At 36.9% G+C, this 20,322-nt stretch overlaps 3 protein-coding genes across 4 annotated transcripts; 2 read left to right on the forward strand and 1 right to left on the reverse strand.

Moving 5' to 3' along the window:
* The first annotated feature begins 2,217 nt into the window (after positions 1–2,217).
* Positions 2,218–8,706, forward strand: LOC130734499 (uncharacterized). Of its 2 annotated transcripts, none has more exons than XM_057586947.1 (5): positions 2,218–3,813; positions 4,379–5,368; positions 6,039–6,264; positions 7,516–7,658; positions 7,800–8,215. In XM_057586947.1, the coding sequence occupies exons 1-5, from the start codon at positions 2,509–2,511 to the stop codon at positions 7,806–7,808; spliced, it is 2,673 nt and encodes an 890-aa protein (XP_057442930.1). In that variant the 5' UTR covers positions 2,218–2,508; the 3' UTR covers positions 7,809–8,215. The 2 variants fall into 2 exon arrangements, with proteins under 2 accessions (XP_057442930.1, XP_057442929.1); XM_057586946.1 differs by lacking the exon at positions 7,800–8,215 and adding an exon at positions 8,243–8,706 and having other exon boundaries at positions 2,222–3,813.
* A 377-nt stretch (positions 8,707–9,083) lies between these two features.
* Positions 9,084–11,880, reverse strand: LOC130734501 (uncharacterized). Its single transcript, XM_057586949.1, has 8 exons — positions 11,229–11,880; positions 10,727–10,760; positions 10,389–10,616; positions 10,037–10,126; positions 9,871–9,936; positions 9,694–9,785; positions 9,452–9,499; positions 9,084–9,278 (listed from the first exon to the last, which is right to left on the reverse strand). The coding sequence occupies exons 1-8, from the start codon at positions 11,552–11,554 to the stop codon at positions 9,161–9,163; spliced, it is 1,002 nt and encodes a 333-aa protein (XP_057442932.1). The 5' UTR covers positions 11,555–11,880; the 3' UTR covers positions 9,084–9,160.
* A 506-nt stretch (positions 11,881–12,386) lies between these two features.
* On the forward strand, positions 12,387–17,758 carry LOC130733704 (succinate--CoA ligase [ADP-forming] subunit alpha-1, mitochondrial-like). The gene is made up of 5 exons (XM_057585949.1): positions 12,387–12,708; positions 16,110–16,270; positions 16,557–16,727; positions 17,319–17,442; positions 17,607–17,758. Exons 1-5 carry the CDS (start codon positions 12,387–12,389, stop codon positions 17,756–17,758), a joined length of 930 nt encoding a protein of 309 aa, XP_057441932.1.
* The last annotated feature ends 2,564 nt before the right edge of the window (positions 17,759–20,322 follow it).

Raw genomic sequence — 20,322 nt, forward strand, 5'->3', positions numbered from 1 at the left:
CATTTATCTTGAATTAATTGAGTTCTTCTTGCATAGTTAGAATCCATATCTCATCATTTAGAGCTTCATCTTTGTCTTTAGGCTCAATCTCAAAAATAAATGCCTCAAGTTCAGGATCCTTAGTCGTGAGTTCAGGATCCTTAGTCCTGAGCTCGTCACGACTCCTCTTAATGGTTCTCCGATGATTTGTTCAGGAGACTGATACTTTTTGTACTTCCACTGCTTGTTGGTATGATCATCATTCTTATCTCTTTTAGTACTAGTTGTGTCCATCATATGAGTAGCATCAGTATCTGAACTGTCCAAATTCTAATCCTCATTTAGATCCAGTCCTGCAAGCGATTCTTCATGTTCTAGAATGTGTTCCAGACTTTAACTTTCATCAAATTTAACATGCACAATTTCTTCCATAGTTTGAGTTGGATAATTGTATGCTTTGTATGCCTTAGATTTTTTCAGGATAATCAAGAAATATTTCCTTATCGTTTTTGCATAAAAGTTTCCAATTTTATCTATAGTATTAAGAATATAACACTATTAAAAAAAAAAAGAATATAACACACATCCAAAAGCATGAAAATATGAAATGTTTGGGATTTCTACCATTCCGAAATTCATATGAAGTTTTCTTTAATATTGGTCTTAACAGCATTCTATTATGGATGTTGCATGAAGTGCCGAAACCTCCCGCCTTGAAATACTTTTACAGATATTTCCCATGCAACGTAGCTCTAGCTATCTCTTGGAGAGTCCTATTTTTTCAGCTCTACTACTCCATGGCGTTCTTGGAGCTAACAATTTGCGAGGGATGCCACTCTCCTCACAAAAGGATTTGAACTTTACATTTTTAGATTCGCCTCCATTGCCAATTCTAATAGCAAAGATGTGAAATCCCTTTTCAATTTGCACCCTCTTACAGAAGATTGAGAATTTCTCAAAAGATCCATTCTTGAAGGTTAAGAAGATCACCCAGGTGAATCTAGAACAATCGTCAACAATGACTAAGCCATAGTATTGTCCACACAAACTTGCAACTTTTATGGGTGCAAACAGATCTAGGCGCAAAAGCTCCATCTGTTCAAAAGTGGATACTAAGTTCTTAGACTCAAAGGGACTCAAAGGAACTTTTAGCCTACTTCACCTTCTGACATGCTTCACATAAGGCACTGGGATCATATTAGATCTTAGGCAAACCACTTACAAGGTTGTTTCGACTTAGCTTAGGAAGATGCTTGAAGCTTACATGCCCAAGTCTCTTATGCCAAATCCATTGCTCATCTGTCATCACGATGAAACATGATACATCTTTGATCAGCAAGGTCATCATTATCAATCTTATACAAATTTATTCATTTATGAGCAACCAACAAGCGCTTATCATGTGAATCTTTGACTATACCAGACTTTTTGTTAAAGATGACTTGATAACCACTGGTGCATAATTGACTGATTCTAAGTAAGTTATGCTCCAATCCCTTAACATATAACACATTATTAAGTAGGGTCAACGTCGAGGATCTTCACTTTCTTCTACAGTTCAGAAACTTCATCACATTGTTCTGATCTCCAAGTCTTCTTTCGATGTGCTGCTTTGAGAAGAAGATCATTCTTCTCGTCAAACAACATGTTACATCTCTTGAAAAATTTCTCATAGTTTTTCTCAGATTGCTTTTCACAGTCAATTTTAAGCTTTTTCTCCAGATCCTTGTACTCGTGTACTAAATTATAAGTGTTGATCATAAGATCTTCCTAAGCATCTCTAAGTTCAAAATAAAGGATCACCTCTTCATAGTCTTCTTCTGCTTCAGATTCTCTGTCAAAGTTGTTGAAGCAACCATGAGACACACATGTTGGCTTCCTCTTCAACAATGCCTTCTTCAGAATTATCCTCGTTGTCTTATGATAATTCTTCATCAAGATCCTCCCAGACAGTCATTAATGTCTTCTTCTTTTTGAAGATCTTTCTAGGTTGACTTTCGAACCGAAGACAGTAGGTTCTGTATGATGTGTTCATAATTGAAGAAACATATCTCCTATACCTTTATGCGTCTTGAGTTTTCACACATGTACATAATAATAAGGTGTTGGTTTCATGATAAACAAGTTGAAACTTGAATCTATGTAAGTGTGAGACAAAAAAATCCAAAGACAAAAATAAAAAACTAGTAGAAATAAACACACAAGACAGGACAGTTGATTGGTAGGTAAAGCAGTAAGCACATCCACGCCTCCGGTCTTTAAACTGGTAGTTTTGAAACTACTTTTCTCTTTTTTTTTTTCCAAGTCGAAAAATAACAAAAATCTGATTCTCATTTTTGTTTTTCCATTTTCCCCCTCTGCATCATCGTGATTTCTTCGTGTTCTTCTTCCCTTCGTGTTACAGCGAAGAAGAAGAAGCCTCTCACCACTGTGCCCAATCTCAACCTCGATCCTACGATTCCTTTCCAGATTCACAGGTTCCGTTTCCCATTTCTCTTCGATTCGTGTTTTTTGATTGGATTTGAAATCATGAACGGTGGTTCACCTGATCCATTGGATTCGTTCCCACGGTTGCGGCTTCGCGAATCGGACGGTGCATCGCGCCGCTCCTCCTCCTCCTGCGACGGCGACTCCGAGTTCGAGCGCTACTGCAGCGCCAACTCGGTCATGGAGACTCCGAGCACCAGCATGAGCATGCGCAGCGCCATCACCGTCTTCCACGACTTCTCCGATTTCGATTTCACCAGGGGCGGCGCCGCCGCCTCCGACGACGTTAACAGCGGCTCGGAGAATTTCAGTTCGGCGGCGGAGACCAAGTTCAGGACGCAGCGGAACTTGAGGTACGGTTCCTGCGGATTGGAGATGTATGGTGACGGCGGTGACGAGCTTTCTATGACGGAGCTCGATTCGTCGGAGTTTATCGGGTTTAACCGGAGGGAAGAGGGTGAGGGGAATGAGAGTGATGGTGAAGGTGGGGAAAGAGAGGTGGAGGGGGAAGAAGGTGAGGAATTTTCAGAGGGCGAGGAATCGATGTACAACTATGGGAGTGAGGGTGAGAATAGGAATGAATTCTATTTGAGGCAGGGTGAAAATGCGAATGAGTTCTATGCATCTAACAGTGGTGTGTGCTATCATGAGGAAATTGAAGTGAGAAACGATGATCATCCTTTGTTTATGAATTCTTCTGTTGCATTTGGTTCGCATGATTTGGATGATTTTTTGCTGCAAAATGGTCCCATTTCTGGTATGTCTGATCTATTTCGGAAGCCGCAAGAAAAGGATGATCAAGTTGAAGAGGGTGCAGTGAGTTCAGGTGGAAAAGAGGGGAGAATAGATGAAAAGGATGAAGAAGTTGAGGAAACTAAAGATGGTGGTGATTCAGAAGATGTGAAAGATGTGAAAGATGTCAGGGATAGGGACAGGGACAAGGACAATGACATTCTTGCTGAATACAGTTGTTCTCAAGGTTCTCATAACTCCGAGGTCTGTCAAGAAGGTTTGGATATGGTGCCAGAAGAGGTTCCCCAGAATAGGAGTTTGGATGTTACTGATGGTGTAAGCAAGGAAAAGGGCGGTGATGAAGCTATTGCCACTAGAAATGCTCAATGTGTAAACCCTGAGGTGGATAATTCCATGTCTGAGTTTGATTACTTTGGTGATAGGGGAGTTGATCACAATTCTTCCGATCCACGCATCCATGTAGGGAGTGTGAATGCAAAATCATTTGAGAATCTTGAACCAATTGTGCTGCCTTCAAGTAGTGGAATGGGGGAAACATTAGAGAGCTCTTCCACTTCGACAAGTTTGTTAGAAAAAGGTCCTGTGATGTCTAAGGTGAGCAAAGAGTGCCATTGTCTTTCAAGTTATCATTTTCAAACCTCTCAATTTGTACAACTTTTATTAATATGTAGCCTCTAAGTTTTAAATTGTAAGTTTGGTTGAGTAATTGAGTCGCAGTTACGGTTGTGTAACGGGAGTTGTGGGCCTGAGTGGGACACTATGAGGTTGCAGTGGCTGCTGCAATTCTGATATGGTGGCCAAATCGGTTGATGTTGTTCATGATTTAAACCCGTCTGTAAACCCTTCAGATTTTGTATTGCATTTCTAACTCAATATTAAGTAAACATGCATAATGTCCAGGAAGAAATATTTTTGCCGGGTTTGAAATTATTTATTCTTGAGCTAATTCATTAAGCTGTACTCAATCAGTTAGAGCCTGAAGTCTATCTTATTTTTATTATCAAGAAAGAATGTTTTATTTCCTGTCTCAGAAAAAAGATGGTTAGAAATGCTGTCATGGGCTTATGGATTGAAATAACTCATTTTGGCTTTAAATTTTGACATTGTGGCAGTAACCATTCTACATATATAGAGTTTAATGTTTCACTAAATATTGCAGAAAGAGGACTTTGAGCTAAATGAATTCTATGATGAGGTTGTTCAGGAGATGGAAGAAATTTTACTGGACTCTGTGGATTCTCCTGCAGCTAGGCTTTCCATGGGTAACAGATTTTTTGAACCACAATTGTCCATGCCTTTAAGAGATGGTGGCATGACTGCTTCTACTTCTAGTACAGATGATGCATACCTGCTAGTTCAGCGCCCAAGAAGAATAAATAGGATTGAAGTTGTAGGTGCAAGGCAGAAGAAAGGGGATGTTTCTCTTAGTGAAAGATTGGTTGGGGTGAAGGAATACACTGTTTATAAAATTAAAGTGTGGAGTGGCAAGGATCAGTGGGAGGTTGAAAGGAGATATCGTGATTTCCTCACTCTCTATCGTTGCTTGAAAACCTTATTCAATGAGCAGGGCTGGATTTTACCTTTGCCTTGGTTGTCTGTTGAAAAGGAATCCAAGATATTTAGAAGTGCATCTCCTGATATTATTGTGAAAAGAAGTGATCTCATTCAAGAGTGTTTACAGTCTATTCTCTGTACCAGGTTTTTTTCAAGTCCTCCAAGACCATTGATTTGGTTTTTGTCCCCTCAAGATGCACATCCTATTTCACCTGTGTCAAATGCACCTGCGCCTCAGTCTTCTTTTACAAGAGGGGAAAACATTCGAAACTTTTCCACTTTAGGGAAGACCATATCACTTATAGTTGAAATGCCGTCAAATAAATCTATAAGACAGTTGTTAGAAGCACAACATTACACTTGCGCTGGATGCCATAAGCATTTTGATGATGGAAAAACTTTGATTTGGGATTTTGTACAGACATTGGGATGGGGGAAGCCTCGACTTTGTGAATATACTGGTCAATTGTTCTGCTCTTCTTGCCATACAAATGATACTGCAGTCTTGCCAGCAAGGGTTTTACATCATTGGGATTTCACTCGTTATCCTGTTTCTCAGATGGCAAAGTCTTATCTGGACTCTATACATGAACAGGTAATTTTAAAACTAACACTAGCCTATTGTTTTCACCTTATAAAATGAACCGGCTTATCTTTCATATGTATATGTCTTGTCCAAAGTTTCTAAATTTTCTAGAAATAGCTGCTGTTTCTCACTCTTATCTTTGTTTGTTGCAAAAACTGAGTTTTCCTCCTATCTTCGATTCCTATAGGGTGGATATACATATAGTGAATTAATGATTGTTACTTGTGAGTGTGAAAGATGCTGTTTAGTTGCAACTACAGTGAAGATTGGGTGCACAGACTTTGAAGTGATTCGAACTAACTACACTAATGCATATTGATGCATGTTATGATCTTATTTCCTTTTCCATATGCTAATTAAATTTCATGGCTTTTCTTCGTTAGTGTTGTAGCTTAATTGTCCTTGTATTTTCTCAAGTGTTTAGCTGCCACTGACTTGTAAGTTTGAATTTGGATCCAATTTTATTCTGAGGAGTCCCAGGAAGTGTTCGTAGTATAAAACAAGTGCTTAATTGAACATGAGTATATTTACATTACATAATCATTATTTGTTGAACAACCAATATGCTAGATTCATGTATTTTTTCTTCCTTCCCACTCATTTGAACTTCATATTTTTTGAAATTATTCTTATCAAGTATCAACCACTTCACATTTTTATTGATGAAATTTTCCTGCAGCCTATGCTTTGTGTCACCGCAGTTAATCCCTTCCTTTTGTCAAGGGTCCCAGCCTTGCTTCATGTTATGAATGTCAGAAAAAAGATAGGTATAATGCTTCCATATGTTCGCTGCCCATTCCGAAGGTCTATCAACAGAGGGCTTGGAAACCGGAGATATCTTCTTGAAAGCAATGACTTTTTTGCTCTCAAAGATTTGCTTGATCTTTCCAAAGGAGTCTTTGCCGGTTAGCTTCTATTTTTGGCTCATTCGAGCTTTGTGTTTTAGATGGAAGTTATCTTCATTTAATTTTCACGTACATGTGCTTTACTTCTTTTGATGAATAATATTGGGTGTGATGCAATGGTATCTGTTAGGAACCAGAAAAGAGCACAGTGACTGAGAATGAAAATAGGATAGATGAGCACCGAATCCTCTGGAAAATACCCAGAAGCAGTGTTTTAGAGAATTACAAATAACAGTAGAAAATTAAAGATAAGAAACTGAGGCAATTCGAGAGTGCCTCTACTCTCCCAAGCCTAATCCCAAAACAAGCCTAACCTCTCTCTCACACAATACATGCTTATATAATCCCCAACCTCTCTCAGCATTCTCTCTCTTTCACACTCCTAGCACCCTGAAGATACTGCCACATCAGCTTGGCAGTTATCACTAGTGGGAATCAATTTTATTCCCCCTTCTACCCTTCCTAACAAATACCTTAGCAATACTAAGACTACTAATATTTGGGTTCCTATCAGTATCTAAAGCCTACTTCTGGTGCACCCACAGACATAAAAATACATTACTTGCCCCTAATACCAAAATTGACACCCTGACCAGTCTGATTTTAATTTTATACTGAGCTCTCTCAGTTTTTCCGCTTTGATGGGTTGGCTAAATAATTTTACTATGTGGATTTCATGGTATAGCAGTCTGCCTGAATATAGATTCATATCATTATGAGGATTAATTGTGGTTGAACCAGATCATTAATGGTCCAATAGATCTCTCTATATCTGCCTAATGGTAACTAGTCATTGCCAGTTCTAGAAATTAGGGTCATAACAGGTAGTATGGAGGGCATATCGTGTGGTATCTCAACTCTGTGAGTTAACATTAATCATCAGGATCCTGAAATTGGTGCTTGTAAGACTTTCAGAGATGTGGCTACTATTAGTTTTTGACTATTGGTTAATACCCTGGATAGAACTGCAGCCCGTAATATAGGATTTACAGCTGTTAGTGGTATCGAAACCGTGATCTAATCCATTATCTGGAATCAACATATTTGTTAGAAAGTGGGCATCATGATTTACAATTTCGTAGCCTGTATAGTAACATAATGTGTATTGGCTTGTATGTTTCACTACAGTTTCATGTCTTTATTTTGTTTTATGAGAGCAGAACTGTGGAATTGGTCATGAATTGATTAGTAGTTAATTTGGAAGTTTTGTTGCGTTCCCTGTATTTCTGATGTAAGGCAACTATTATGCAGCACTTCCTGTAATGGTGGAAACTCTGTCAAGGAAAATCCTGGAACACATTACTGACCAATGCCTCATATGCTGTGATGTGGGAGACCCCTGTAGCGCCCGACAAGATTGCAGTGACCCATCGTCTCTCATTTTCCCATTTCAGGTGTGTATCTTTCAGTAGCTAAGATTCTGAAATATAGAACTAGTTAAGGAAAAAAATATTTATATCAGTGAAAAAAGGTAATGATTTCTTGTAAAAATTTTAATCAGCTACATATGTTTACTGTTAGAAAATGAAATGCAGGGTGCATAGATGAAGAGATTGATGATTTGGATGTGGTGAAATATAATCACACATAAAAAGGAGGTTAATGAACATCAGAAGGGTTTTGTAGACCATTGATTTTTCATAAAAAAATGTGGTAAGAAGGGGAGAGAAAAATGAGTGGTAATTATTGAGTCTGTGAAATGCGTTTAAAACTTGTCTGCATGTAACAGCACTTCAGACTTTTATGAAGTGCAAAACGAGTCACATAAAATTTAGGCTTAATGTAGCCTAAATTTTATAAAGCCTAAATTAAACAAAATAATAGTACTTTTAGATTTTTCAACAACTTAGCCTCCCACTTCTGATTAAAAAATTCAAGTCATTCCGTTACTTTATCATCCAAGCCTGAATGTGGCATTACTCCATTCTTTTAGTCTACTGAAAAGTAGCAACTTTAATGTAAGCTAATTTATCAACAGGAAGACGATATTGAAAGGTGCAAAGCTTGTCAATTGGTTTTCCACAAGCGTTGTTTTAAAAAGATTTCTAATTGTCCTTGTGGTGCACAACTGAGATTGAATGTGACGAGGAGCTTAACCAACAGAGCAAGCCATAGAGGAGGAGGTGAAACAAGAGGAACTTTGGACTTCTTAGGCAGAGGACTGAGTTCTGGTTTGTCATCTAAGTTCCTCTCTGGACTATTTACGAAGGAAAAGCCTGAGAAGACTGGGGAGCATAAAGGCGAAAATATCATCTTAATGGGTTCCTTGCCAAGCACTTCTTTGTGATCCATATCTCAAGTTGATCAGCTGTACCTATATTCTGTTGCATCTTTAGGATGTTTCTTCAATAATCACAATTGTGTATGTAGTCATTTTTTGGGTGTGATTCTTTGTAGCAAAAATTCATGTATAGTAATAAATCTCTTCATTTCTTTCGTTCATCCATGCTGTCCATTTGCTTGGAATACAACTCTTGAGCAATTCGATCCTCTGAATATACATGTATGTCAGCTCACCCTTCACCAACTTAGGCACCGTGAGCCTTATAAGTTGCAATCAGCCCCAACAATGACATCTCTTTTAGAGAAGTGTTAGCAAGAACGAATTTCTAGTTGCTTTTAAAACTGTTAATCTTCCCTGGAAAAACAAAATAAACAAAGTTGATATATTTTTCTATTGATTTCAGCTATCGGGTCTCTTCGGGTCTAGGGATATGTTCGGGTTTAAAAACTGACCCAATCAATATTTAGGGTCGGGTAAAAATCAAGTCGAACCCGTCCCAACCCTCCCCACGAACACCCCTACTCATTATTGCTACAATGGTACTATCTGACATTTTATTCTTCCTTCTATGGTAAAATATTCTCTCCCGTGTAGTTTACTCCTAAGCCAAAGTCACCTTAGACATTGATATGAGTCAGGGCACCACGTAGTGAAGACATAGTGTTTCAGCTTCATCACCAAAGCGAAAATACCATAGCACGGAATATGCAGCAATGCCACCGCAAAGTACCTAGAAATCAATTACAAACCATAGAAAAAGGGTTACCAAATTAACTCAAGTAGCAAAAAGCCAAATATCCATCAACAATTTATAAGAATAAGGTATGTTCAAAGCTCTATTATAAGAATGAAAATGAGGGAAGATATTTTGTGGTGGGTATGAAAAGGAAATAAAATCCATACCATAGTGGAGCATATGAAGATGACAAGTCAAGAAATGGATAAGGCCACCTGTTTTTCCAGAGAAGAAACATGTATTAGACAATAAACTCGTTCGGATGCGGACCAAAGAGCAGTTATCAAAGTTTATCTAGTGTTTTTTATAGATAAGCTACAGTAAGTGTTCTTTAGTCAGTACTAAAACAACGTGATGATGTATAAGATGCTTTCAGGTAGTTGAGGCCAAACTAAAAACAAAGACTTACCAGAGATTAATGCAAGCATGAACAATCCACTGGAAAATCAGATATGTGGCTGTCCATAGGCAAAAGTATCCGATTCGAAACCAAGGGAACCGCTGAAGAGGGGAAAAATGCAAGAATTTTCAGATATGTAAACATTGAAAGTGGATAATTATATGGAAACAAATGAGAAAAACGCACCAGGCAATTTAAAGCTGTATCGCCGATAAGGAAAACCGCATTGAGTGAATGCATACAGACTGTCAACTGCCACAAGAGATATAAAATATGGTTTAATTTGGTAAGAGCAATGATAAAAGTTATCAGATAAACTTTCTAAATTAAAGAGGTCATCAATGATACTTACAAAACTCAGGTTGTAATCTCTGTTGGTTAGAAATGGAACAATTACAAACCAAAATACACAATCAGTGAGCATTACAGCACCTGCATTGATCTGTTAACAATTGTAAAGACAAAAATCAGTTATGAGGCCAATGGAAAAACTACAAACATAAAATTGAGAAAAAAATAATGCAGAAAGATTTAAACGTATGAAGGAAAAGGAGAAAGCTGATCTCCTAACTCAGATCCTTGGATTATAATGGGTAAAATTAGAGCACAATGTACTATGAATTGAGCTGATCACAGTAATAATAATTTTTCCTTGAAGATTGAAAATGTACCAATCAGTGATCTATGGAATTTGAAAAGTGTACCTGGAATATTATTTGAAAAATATAACCCCAAGTTCCTGCATGTTGGCGAACATGTTTTTTTTCTGGGGCTTCCAAGTTTTTCTCTTGGTCGGATGCAATAGAACTTAGAGGGAGTGCAGGAGCACTAGAAATGCCTTGCTCCGCATCTCCATCCACATTATCAACCTTATCCCCGTTCGCTTTCTTATGATGTTGGTAACATCCATGCATAGAGAGCAAGGATCCAAGCTGAGATATCAAGCACACAAGGAAAAGGGCATATAAGAGAATATATGGAAGATGATAGACATGAGTAACATGACTACTAAAGAAGAAGATATGAGGGCCTTTATAATTACCCCAAAGTAAATGATGAGTAACAGACAAGTCCACCTGTTTCAGAAACCATAAAGAAATCAAATCAAATCCAATGCCAAAACAAAAGCTCGGAATATGCTCAATCAACACAGGGAGCTGAAATAGGCTTCTAGCAATGAATGGAGATTTCTTAATTCTGCATCATTACTTTTCTTAGAATGAATTATTAAATTGACTCCTAGTCCTAACTAATTAAACCCACAAGTCAGAAAGATTGTGTAGGACTAACTACGAGAGCATAGAAGAAATAATTGCAATAACATAACCAATCCCTTCAACTAGAAAAACTATAGCTTCATTGTAGCTTCAGATTAACTTGGTTTATAACATAATATGCTTCCAAATTTTGTTTGTTCTATCCAACAGGAGACTACATAAAATGATTCTATATTATGCATAGACCCTATTCATAATGTGCTATAGAACAGTAGCCAAATCAGAGAAAAAAATTCAATAATTAGGAATGAGATTATGAGAACTTACTGAGTGTAAAAGAAGAAAACGTGTCCCCCATAAACAGCAGCATCGACTATGAGAAGCACCAAAAGCAGAATAAATGCAAAAACTCTGAAAGCCATCAACCAAGCAGGGTGAATTCCTTTCAGGGAAGGTTTCCAAGTTTCATCCTCATACAAAGTTGCTGATGTTTCTTCTTGGTTTTCCCTGCTTCCATTTCTTGCTCGCCTTCTTATACGTTCATACTTCCATATCAGCACCAATGAGAAGATGGTTATGACCAAGAGACAGATGGAACAAAGCAAAAATCTCCAGTTCAGCCAGTAACTCTGGCTGTTTGTTTGAGCAGCCATGATTGGCTGCCAATAAAATAACTTTTTGAAGAACCTGTTGGAAAACTCATGGAGTAGTTAGTTACTTCAGCCTTTCAGGTATTGTTTCCAGTTCCCAAATTATTATTATTACATGGTGGAAAAGAGAATGAAGATTGAAAAAAATGTGGGTAAGACAAGTAAACAACTACTGTTGAAGAATGAATGAACTTGTATCAAACAGATTGAATGCTTCCTATCATTGATCTTTCAAAAACCAGTGACCCTAAAAGGAAAGATAGGAACTTTGAAATGGGTCTAATCAAATCACATGTTTTATGGTCCTCAACTAAAAAAACCACCCACTACTGAACCACCAGAATTGGAGATTGCCATATTATGCAATCAAAAGAGGACCTCAATAACAAACTACTCATGGACTCCACATGCATCTAAAAATAGGAACATGTGCATAAATTTTGAGCAATCAATGACCAAAAATTGAAATTCTTGACCCATTTTGACCAAATTAATAATTTGTAGAGACTAGGATGCACATTACGGGCCGCATTTTCCAACAAACCTAGCTAGTATGTTAATTTGTTGACCAAATGAGAATGGGTCTCACAATATATCTTGACCAAATGAGTTTTTATGTGAAAACATAAGAATAAATTGTAACCGTTGTATGACTTAAAACATGAAGTCATATGACTTTTTAAAAAATCATATATTATATATATAAAGATTAAATTGTACAAACGATAGACTTATTTTTATGATATACTTATTTTTTAATTCAAGTAACTAATTAAATCACTAACAAAATAAATAATTTCTTAACTAATTTATTTTCTGTTGTCCTAACACGCTGATGTCAGAGGCTTATGCGCTTAAGCTAGGGCTGTTGTTGATCTGGGACCGTGGATTCCGTCGAGTAATTTGCAACGTTGATTGTGCAGAGCTTCTTCAGTCTTTGAGAGATGAGGAGAGTAGGCACTTCCTCCCTATTCTGGAGGAAATCTCAGGCCTTCTGAGTCGTAACTGGGACATTTCGCTTGCTCGTATTGATAGAGATTACAATCGTCCAGAGGATTGGCTAGCTAGGAAGGGAGCTCCCTCTCCAAGTTCACCGCTCAACGTGTTGATCAATCCCCCAGGGGAGCTGGAGATCCTCATCATGGAGGATCGTTTAGGTGTTCCTTAGTCGTTTGTTTTTCTGTCAATTTTCCGATGTAACAAAAAAAAAGTTAGATAACTGATTAATACTTAATATGTGTTAGTTAATTTGAGACTACCTTCTTTAAAAAAAAATAAAAAAATTGAGACTACCATCTTATAAACTTTCGTGCTTTAAAATTAAGAATTAACAAAACTTGGACTAAAAAAAACTGATCATTTAACACTTAAGGACCATGAGGCCCAGTACTCACGGCTGAATGAAAGAAAGAGACAGAAGATGATTGGGACTCAGTTTGTCAAGTAAATTGATCCCTCTTTAATTTTGAACTATATATATGTAGTTTCGATGTATTCAACTAATTTAGCAAAATAAACACACAATCAGATGACCACAGTGCATATCCATTAATTCTTTAAGAAACATATATACATCAACATTTGGAATTAATTATCATGGCATCAATTCACTGCACAAATTAAACACAAATAAAGTAATGAGAGTAAGTGTGGTTACTTGGTTGGTTGAAGCACAACAAAAACTTTCTTTGAATATTCTAAATCGCCTGATGACTCAGCTAATGTAATTCTCCTTTGGTGTGTTCTGATGATGGGACTCTCACTCTTATATTGTATGCCTTTCTTTCAAAATTGAGGCTCAAGTATGGAACTCCAACCCTTATAAGTTATAATATAAGTGATCACTCTATTTTCTCTCTCTGAGTCTGAACCTTTCTTTCCACCATCAACCCTTTTCTGTAATCGTTATCCTTGGGTTGGTTATCGTGTAATTTGATAAGATTTGGACTTGTTTTTGAATTTTCTGATTAAACTTGATAATATTTATTGGGTAAAAACACACTTTCATGTTTAACGCTACTTGATTTTTTTTCTCCTCCGTCTCTTTCAATTGAATGTGCTCTAAACCCATTTTAAATTTATGCACCCCAAGTGATGTTTTAACGTTCAGCCCAGCCAATGAGGGTTTTAATCAAAACCAGTTTTGTAAACTTTAGTTGACATAAACTCAGTTAAGAAAACTTTAATTCAAACACACTCTAAGTGATTGTTGGAATAACGTAAGATTTTTTTTTAAAGCATGTAAGAATTAATCATGAATATAATTGATGTTGATTACTTTAGTTAAAAATTAGGAAAATTCTGTGGTACCCTGAAATTCTTTTGGGTACGGTACCCCGACTAGAAGAAAATGTGAAATTGAAGGGCAAAGAAAGAAAGGAGATTAGACCTTTTGACTTTTGTTGGAATCTTAGACGTCATGTTGTTTGTTTCAGCTTTTTTAAAGTCAGAATTTAGCGGTGGAAGTGGAAATGTATGCGATGTAAGAACAAGAGAGTTATTGACCACAATAAGAGTGAGATATGAAAATTGGTGTCTGGCGAACGACAAGATAATGAGATAATCTACTAAAATGCTCATGAATGATGGTGCTAGAGGCTTTTAGAAGTTAAATTTTTTGGAGATAAATAGGTTTTACATCATTTAAGGTACCCCACCCTCATTTAAATTAAGGTACCACAGCAAGCACCTGATCATCTACATCTCAAAATTCGAATTTGGTTATATGTTGTTGCTATTCTGTTGTTTAATTTGAAATTGTTGATAAGTTGTTGGTTCATTTGAAATTGTTGATATTTCGTTATTATGACATTTGAATTTTGAATCTGTGATTGTTTTAATTGTTTGAGTTTAACCCTTTATGTTTGGTAATTGTTATTTGGGCGCCTAACGCTAGACTTAGATAAGGGAGAACCAACACTGAGATTTGAACTTTTTGAGAACGAGGAGTCCGACGCGTGGACGTTTGATGTTGCGAAGCGAGGACTACATGTTGAAGCATGGCTAGGCGACGCGAAGATGGATATCTATGGATTCTCATACTGCGTTAAATTAATTTTGGATTTTATTCAACGTTTAACTTTGAATATATTTTTGCACGCGCCATTATTATTGAATTTTGAGTTTTTAGATATAATATATAATTATTGGGTATTATTTAAATATTGCGATATGGATAAGAGTTTGAAAATCTAAAAAGTTAAATTGGAAATGTTTTATCAAGCGAGGGTTTAAAGATAAACTCGTTTGAATTCAAGTAAGACTCTTGGGTTGTTCTGTCTAAGGAAAATGACTTTCAATCAAGCATTGTGTTGGGCCAGTTTTCCTAGGAACTTCTCGGATTATTGTTTGGGTGATGATGGGTCTGTTTTCGAAATTGACATCACCTTTTGAAAAAAATTCCAAGTTAATTCCCTAGACTTGTTGGGTTACTAATGTGATCCTCGGTTGAGAAATTGAGGCGTCACTACTAGAAAAAAAGACTTTTCACATCAGGGTTTTCACATCGGTTAATCAATTACCTGATGTAAAAGATAACGCGGTGGCAATATTGAAATTTTAGTGAACTTTTATGATAGTTTTCACATCGGTTGGGAATATGTCTGATGTGAAAAGTAATTAGTAATCATTATTTACAACGGTTGTTAGAATAAGCGATGTGAAAGCTAAATGCGGTGACATTTTTGAAATTTTAATGAAGTACTTTTCACATCGGTTATATTACAACCGTTGGGAAAAGTCCATCTTTCTTTAGTTTTCACATCGGTTATATTACAACGGTTGGGAAAAGTCTCTCTTTTCTTTAGTTTTCACATCGGTTATATAACAACCGTTGGGAAAAGTCCCTCTTTTCTTTAATTTTTACACAAATGCTGAAAGCTTTCTTCCTCAGTCATTCACGAAAAAACAAGAAGCTTTCTTCCTCGGTCTTTTCTTCCTCGATCAGTCCCTCTTTCCGCTGTGCGTTTGGTTCTTCCGTTGGTGGTGGCGCCGTTGGTTTTGGCCATCTTGGCGGCGGAGTCACCTTCCTCTTCCTCTCTGTACCCATCAAAACCCTAATCTTAAACCTCTTCGACTCTTCCGTTGGTGGTGGCGTCGTTGGTTTTTCCGTTCGCTCGCACCAGGTTCCTGCTTAAACTCACCTGCGTTTTGTGTTCCTGGTTCGACACTCAATTCCTCTCTGTACCCATCACTCACTTCAGATTTCTAAAGCGGGACATCAATTCCTCCTATGTGGTGGCGCCGTTGGTTCTTCCGTTCGCTCGCACCAGGTTCCTACTTCTTCTCCTCCTCTGTTATCTTGTTTCCTCCATTGGTTTTGTGTTATTCACGATGTTCAATTTTCATGCTCTGGTTTTCTCATTTCGATCAATTAGGGTTTTTTCTCAAATTGTTCTAAATTTATGGGGAATGTAAAAGTTAAGCTGATCAATATCATGAGCTAGGAATCAAATCGTAGTTGTGGTTGTATTCTAGGGTTATGGAGTAGTCTCACAGAGACAATGAGCTTTGTGCTGAATTATTAAAGTTTGAAATATCTTATGATCTATGCTTTAAGTTAGTGCTGAATTACATATCTACTTGTTTGCAAACCAAATCAATAAATGCCACATTATCTATGTTCCTCCGCCTTTCGCCGCCAAAGCCATCATGGAGGCCTTGGAGGCTGAGTTGGATCTCGTTGTTTGCATCACTGAAGGCATCCCCCAACATGATATGGTAACACTGATTTCTCACTTTTCATCTCAATTTTTTTGGAGCATGTTACAATGAGATGAATATTTATACAAATCATGATTTGGGGTTTTGAGAATTATAGGTTTCGATTTTATGCTATGACCTGTTGTTTGATTCTACCTTAGGTTTGGTATTAGACTGTGTGTTTATTCATGTAAGGTTTTGATATGATGGCAATGTATGCCTTTGATTTTGTTTAATTGCATTTGTGATGATTCGGCGATTGTTAAGTTGTAGTGGCTGAAGTTAATTATTTTTTCGACCGCAGGTGCGAGTTAAAGCAGCGATTAACAGACAGTCGAAAACTCGTCTGATAGGACCAAACTGCCCTGGTATCATCAAGCCTGGGGAATGTAAAATCGGAATCATGCCGGGTTACATTCATAAGCCTGGGCGCATTGGAATTATTTCTCGTTCTGGGACTTTGACGTATGAGGCGGTGAGTCCTTTTTTTTTATGTTGGGAAGACTGTTTACTTTGGTTTAGAAGTATACTTGATTGTCTTATAGCTAACTTCAATGATATTTATCTGTTAAAACTTCAAATGAAGTCCACGCTCCTCATGAGTAATGGGGTTTTGGTGTTACATCAAGCAAAATGTTGATACATTGTACTGGACTTAGTTCTGAATATATTATGACACTCTTTTTAAGCGGTTAATACTCTTAGTCTCTTACTGCTTTTCCACTTGTGACCGCACATTCCTATGAATCTTGGGTTGTGTGTCCCATTTCATGTTATCATCTGTCTTGGTTCCATCTACAGCAGAGTCAGATCATAATAATCAACTTGCTTTTATTCTACGGAATAAGTTACTGATATTGTATGCTTTAAAAGGAAATCTCTACTCTCATACAACTTTTTGAATTTTTAATTATTGTTTTCAAGAAGAAAACAACGATGCTTGTCTGTTATTGAGTAACACACTTAACTCTGGGAGTTATTGCCAGTTGAAATTTGAAGTTATTTTCATAATACAACAATTATGGTTACCCATGGATAAACCACATATTTGTTTTTTACTATTCAGGTTTTCCAAACGTCTGCTGTTGGCCTTGGACAATCCACTTGTGTGGGTATCGGAGGAGATCCCTTTAATGGAACAAATTTTGTTGATTGCCTTAAGAAATTCCTATCAGATCCTCAGACAGAAGGTACTTTGTCATTTTTATTGTGTCATATATATTACCCTCTATTCTGTATATCCACCGAACCGTGTTGATGGCTTCTGTGCGTAGTTTCTTTGTCTGGGAAAATTTTTTGTGTATGATTAATGGAACAGGTTCACTTATCATTACTGTTTGTTCGTTTAATTCAGGTATCGTTCTTATAGGAGAGATAGGTGGAACTGCAGAAGAGTATGCTGCTGCACTAATTAAGGTTCCTTTTAAATGTTACCTGTGCATAAATTTTCCGTGTTGCATTATTATTCTATTCCAAATACTTTTATTTTATCAAATCAATTTATGATGTTCTGGCATCTGTTCTCCAATGTGTAGTGATTATTATCAATTGCAAATTATCTCTTTTCTAGTCCAACTTATTTACAAATGTTTTTTCTTTCTTTCTATATTTTGTTTTTGTCACCCTACACTTCAGTTTCAGTTTGAAACCATGAACTAAAAACTGATGTATACAGATTGCATACCAATATATCTCAAAGCTAGACATATAGGAAAAGTAGTTAATAAAGCATATTGATTGTATGTGGCATCTCTCTATATAAGGAGAATTCAAATGTGCTTTTTAAGGGAGCAAATTTCAATTTTGATAGGCTGTAGACTTGTAGTAGCTTATCAGCAAGCAAAAGGCCTATATAATGTGATCTGTAGATGTGAATCTTCTTTTTGTGGACAAGAAGTTAAATATTCATTAGGTGTTTATGTTATCAGGTGAACGGTTGGTGATGTTTATTTACGCTAGATAGAGAAAGATCAAAGAACAAGCACATATGTTCTAGCTGTTATATTGTCCTTTCAAAAGACTATTGCATGAGTTCTTTAATTGATTTTATGAATGACTATGCAGGAAAGCGGAACTGAGAAGCCTATTGTTGCATTTATTGCTGGATTAACTGCTCCCCCTGGCCGCCGTATGGGTCATGCTGGAGGTAAGTTTTTTTCTGACCTTTGGAACTGGTTGCTTCTGATTGAAAATATCACTCCTTTCCATTGTGTTTATGAATTAAGTGGCATCCTTCTTTAGCTTATTTTGTTTGTTTGTTCATACCATGGCATTTGATTTCCAAGATTAGTTTAAACCACTCTAAGGGCTGGTTCATCTATATTCCAATTGAACTTGTTGGTCCCATCCAATTTTTATATATATCATAGATGATCTGCGTAATCCAACTCTAAGAATTGTAAATCTCACCCTGCTGGAATTCTATTAAATTTTAATAGCTAATTCCAATCTACCGGCTCTAACTGAGAGAGAAGAGATTCAATTGCTAGATAATGTGGTATTTATTGATTTGGTTTGCAAACAAGTAGATGTTAAGATAATATGGGAAAATTGTGTCTGTTTTGTATCTCAAGTATACACTGTTATACATAATTTCATAATTAAGGGACCAAATGGTCTTGAAAGTAACTTGTTACAATTTCTGATAACAAATTGTTTTTTCTCAGAAACTGAATCAATTTCTAGCTCGCTCACATGTACGCTTGATTTGCATTTGCAGGAAGTGACAAGGTAATCAATTTGTGTTTCGTTCCTGCTCTTGTTCAGTTTCCGTTCCTGCTTTGAATCGACTCTGCTCCTGCTGTGACTCATCGCCGCTCCTGCTTCGACACTATCAAGGTAATCAATGCTGTTGCCTTCATGAACATTCCATCAAAGACTGAAGGCACGTTTAGAATAATCACTGATATTGCTCTAATTTTTAATTCAATTGTCCTGAGTTACTCTAATGTCGAATAATCGAGATGTTACAAAGTTTATGCTTGTTTGTTGTGTTGTTATGTTCACCTAATTTTTATTAAAGTTTGGGCAACTTGTTTTTTACATTATAACATGGATTGCTGATCTCTGTATTTATTGCATCTGTTTATAGGGTTCAAAGTTGCTCACCTCCGCTGCTCTCCTAATTTATGCTTATGGTGCTGGTGGCTTTCCTGCTTGGGGAATTAATTTGCTGAACTGTTGCTGTTTTGCTGAATTGTTGCTGTTTAACTATTTTGTCATAATTTCATGAGCAGTTGCTGTTTAACTACATTTAAAGAACTAGAATTGCTGAATTGTTCTAGTTCTTTTAGGCTATTATGTTTTCTTTTTTGCTGGGACCTTGGATGTTTAACTCACTTGAGAGAGTGTGTTCTCAAGATCTCTTTTTTATTTTAATAAATTTTCATTAAAAAAATATGTATATTATTCAGGTCAAATTCGTGTGAAAAAAAAAATGGTTGAGCATTCACATTGGTTTTCAGTCTACCCGATGTGAAAACTAGTTTTTCTAGTAGTGCGTTAGCCAACGAGTTGCCCACCGGTTTCTTTGATATGGAAAAGGATCTCCAACAAGGAGATCCACTCTCTCCCTTCTTGTTCAATAAATGCATTAATGGCCTATCTTGCATGCTAGACCAGATCATGGGCGATGTTATCTTTAGTGGGGTGAAAATTAGCTTAGGTCTTGCTCTAAACCACCTCCAATTCACGGACGATTCCCTCTTGTTTTGCAATTATGAAGAAGAGTAACTTGATCTTTTGTGCAATACCCTGCTACCCTTCCTCTTTACCCCGGGGCTTAAAATCAACTTACCAATATCAATGATCAATGGATGCAACATTGGAGACTCTGAAATCACTAGGTTGGTTGCATTATATGGTTGGAGTGTCAGTCATCTTCCTCTTTTATACGGTGCTCCATTGGGGGGAACCCCCAAAGACTTGCATTTTGGAACCCTATGCTAGACAAACTTAGGAAGAAAGGGAGATCTTGGAATTCTAAATATATTTCTCTGAGTGGGAGGATGGCATTGACAAAATCTGCCTTATGCTCAATCCCTTAGGATCTCATGTCCATCTTCAAAGCA

Source organism: Lotus japonicus, chromosome 1 (genome assembly GCF_012489685.1).
Source record: "Lotus japonicus ecotype B-129 chromosome 1, LjGifu_v1.2".
NCBI classification, from domain to species: domain Eukaryota; kingdom Viridiplantae; phylum Streptophyta; class Magnoliopsida; order Fabales; family Fabaceae; genus Lotus; species Lotus japonicus.

Bases quoted from the DNA above. Each gene is read 5' to 3' on its own strand.
- LOC130734501 (XM_057586949.1), bottom strand. From the start codon at position 11,554: ATGGCTGCTCAAACAAACAGCCAGAGTTACTGGCTGAACTGGAGATTT. The intron at 9,937-10,036 runs GTAAGTATCATT...CTCTTGTGGCAG, and splicing joins GAGATTACAACCTGAGTTTT to TTGACAGTCTGTATGCATTC. The intron at 9,279-9,451 runs GTATGGATTTTA...ATTGATTTCTAG, and splicing joins TCTTCATATGCTCCACTATG to GTACTTTGCGGTGGCATTGC.
- LOC130733704 (XM_057585949.1), top strand. From the start codon at position 12,387: ATGTCAGAGGCTTATGCGCTTAAGCTAGGGCTGTTGTTGATCTGGGAC. The intron at 12,709-16,109 runs GTGTTCCTTAGT...CTATGCTTTAAG, and splicing joins CATCATGGAGGATCGTTTAG to TTAGTGCTGAATTACATATC. The intron at 16,271-16,556 runs GTAACACTGATT...TTTCGACCGCAG, and splicing joins GCATCCCCCAACATGATATG to GTGCGAGTTAAAGCAGCGAT.
- LOC130734499 (XM_057586946.1), top strand. From the start codon at position 2,509: ATGAACGGTGGTTCACCTGATCCATTGGATTCGTTCCCACGGTTGCGG. The intron at 3,814-4,378 runs GTGAGCAAAGAG...TAAATATTGCAG, and splicing joins AAGGTCCTGTGATGTCTAAG to AAAGAGGACTTTGAGCTAAA. The intron at 6,265-7,515 runs GTTAGCTTCTAT...ACTATTATGCAG, and splicing joins TTCCAAAGGAGTCTTTGCCG to CACTTCCTGTAATGGTGGAA.